Source organism: Camelina sativa, chromosome 5, assembly GCF_000633955.1.
Source record: "Camelina sativa cultivar DH55 chromosome 5, Cs, whole genome shotgun sequence".
Taxonomy (NCBI): domain Eukaryota; kingdom Viridiplantae; phylum Streptophyta; class Magnoliopsida; order Brassicales; family Brassicaceae; genus Camelina; species Camelina sativa.
In genome coordinates this window covers 12021962-12024302 of record NC_025689.1, presented here as the reverse complement: position 1 = coordinate 12024302, position 2341 = coordinate 12021962, and the positions used below count along the sequence as shown (strand labels likewise).

General features: G+C 30.5%; 1 protein-coding gene across 4 annotated transcripts in view; it reads right to left on the bottom strand.

Annotated features, from left to right (window-relative positions):
- The window catches only part of LOC104786623 (EPIDERMAL PATTERNING FACTOR-like protein 6), a 2742-nt gene extending 2068 nt beyond the window's left edge, over positions 1-674 (bottom strand). Inside the window, exons 1-2 of one of the 4 annotated variants that reach the window (XM_010512071.1) lie at positions 585-674; positions 23-203 (exon numbers count right to left, since the gene is read on the bottom strand). In XM_010512071.1, coding sequence (XP_010510373.1) covers positions 23-176 — 154 coding nt within the window. In that variant the 5' untranslated portion in view covers positions 177-203; positions 585-674. Of the gene's footprint in view, positions 1-22; positions 328-584 lie in introns of those variants that run through there. The other 3 variants (XM_019245863.1, XM_019245864.1, XM_019245862.1) reach the window with 3 other exon arrangements.

Genomic DNA, 2341 nt, shown 5'->3' with positions numbered 1-2341 from the left:
AAAAGGAACTGGTGGAGCTTACATGGAGAAGAAAGCGAAGAGGGAGTAATGAATGTAGTGGACACACAGAAGACGATGAAGAGTAGGAATATATAGAAGAGACTGAACTTATTGGCCCTTGAGTTTTCTGATGTTGGTAATGATGATGACAATGATGATGGTCTCTCCAAACCCATGATTACGAAACTTCCTGAAAACCCCACCTAAGAAGAAGCTAGCAGAGAGTAATTATGAACTCCTCCGTGCAAACAAAAACAAAATAACTTTGGTGGGTATATAAAAACCTGAGATGAAAATGGAAATCAAGAAAAGATGATTCAATAGGGTTTTTTTAATTTTTTTTGGTTTTATATGATTTGGGTTTTCTCAAAAAACGAGAGGGAGTGGTTGAGAGAGAGAATGAACAAAAGGAGTCGATTATGAGAGAACACAAGGATGGTTTACTGCAAAAATGTGCAATTAAATTTGGATTTTTTATATATAATAAGATAGGAAAAAAAAAAGAATAAGGATAAAATTATTATATAGATTGGAGGGAAAGGAGAGAACGAGTGTAGCAAGAGAGAAGTAATTAAGAAAGGTACCTAAGCATTGCTAAGTTTGGGAGTTAGATTCTCCTGCACTCTATACTCTCTGTCATTGTACCCTTCCTTTCCCCAGAAATTGCTTTTAGCAATCTTCCAAGCCATACATATATATATGCTTATTTTTTTAATATTCTTATATGTCTTTTTTTTTTTTTTCTGTTTATTGATTAAGTTATATCATATGCATGTGTGTAGTATGGTGTATACACATTTGAGGTGTACATGTGTCATATCACGTTAATGGGGTATGATTTTGCGTGATTAAGTTATAATAATATTAATATATAATCTTGATTTTTTGTTTCTTTCTTAGGGTTTAACGTAAGTACTCAAAGATTAGGGTTTCACAAAGTAGTAATTTTTGTTAGCTTAATGAAGGCGGAGAGATGAGAGGTGATTGATTTGAAGAGAGAGAAATTAGGGAGGGTTGTATGATGAAAGATGAGTGAGATTCCAAAGGCAAGGAGGTATGGACAAAACATCCCAACAAATGTGTAAGAAGGGTTCCATGTTCATTCCTAAATTACACATTTATATATACAGTTTTAACTTTTAAACAATAACTATTTACTCATTTCAATTCACAAAGGTTATGCATGTTAATTATTCTTAATAGTATAAACGGTAAAAAACAATAACCATTTTAAACAGTACAATTACATATATAAAAATGGCAAACAAATTGCAGTATGAAATAATGGATTTGTGGTATCGCTGCTTTTTGTTTCAACAGATACCGAACAAAAATGTTTGATAAAAAAAATTAAATGATGAATTTTAGAATCGAGCATGAGTGAAATCAAATATAGCACTGTTTCTTACGTTTGACAAGAACATTGTTTTATAGGGTCTAGTAAAAATATAATCATATATATCGCATCTAATACCAAAAATTTTGTTTTTCAATGTCTTGGAATGGTATGACGACCTATACGTATTTTTTATATTTATGAACGGTGATATTACTGCCAATGAGAATGAAAGTTGCGTTAATAAGGTATGATCATACAATTTCACCATCGACAACTTCAATATGTATCCTTTGAATTCTAGTACTTGGGTATACTTTTGTTTCTTATCAATATTTTAGTTAAGTTGGTATTTACTAATCCTAGTATTTAATTTGTAGAATGTGTTATTTGTCTGAATACAACTAGTCGATGGATGATCGTTAAGGATTGTATGATATTTAATATCTTAGTTTTGTTTACTGTCAATGTCAATATCTTATTTTTTTGTGGTACTTTTTAAGATTGTGTGGTATTAAATCTGCCTATAGCAGTTTTTTTTGTTTTTAAATATAATGGTTAGGAATTAGGACAACTGAAATCCCAAAACATAAGCCCTATAATTTTGGAAAAGGAATGCAAAATTTCGTAAAATACCACTTTCGACTGACCACTTTTTAAAAATATCATCAATGTAAAATCTTTCAAGAGAAGAGAAAAAATCACATTGCCGAAATTCTGGTCGCTATTTCCTCGTAATTTCACCAACATGATGTTGCTGGTCAAGATTCTTCAAGCAAACATTACTACAAAGTACAAACTATAAACATGCACGTTCGAAGAAAAAAAAGACTCGAGAATTTTTAAAGGATGTTTCTTTAATACTAGTTCGAAAAATTAATAAAGTCTTTGGTAAATAATATTTTTTTAATAATCGTTTGAGATACAACTATTTAGACATAACAATCAATGATTCAATGCTGTCCATATATTATAACCTCATTCAACAGAATTAAGTGTGTAGAT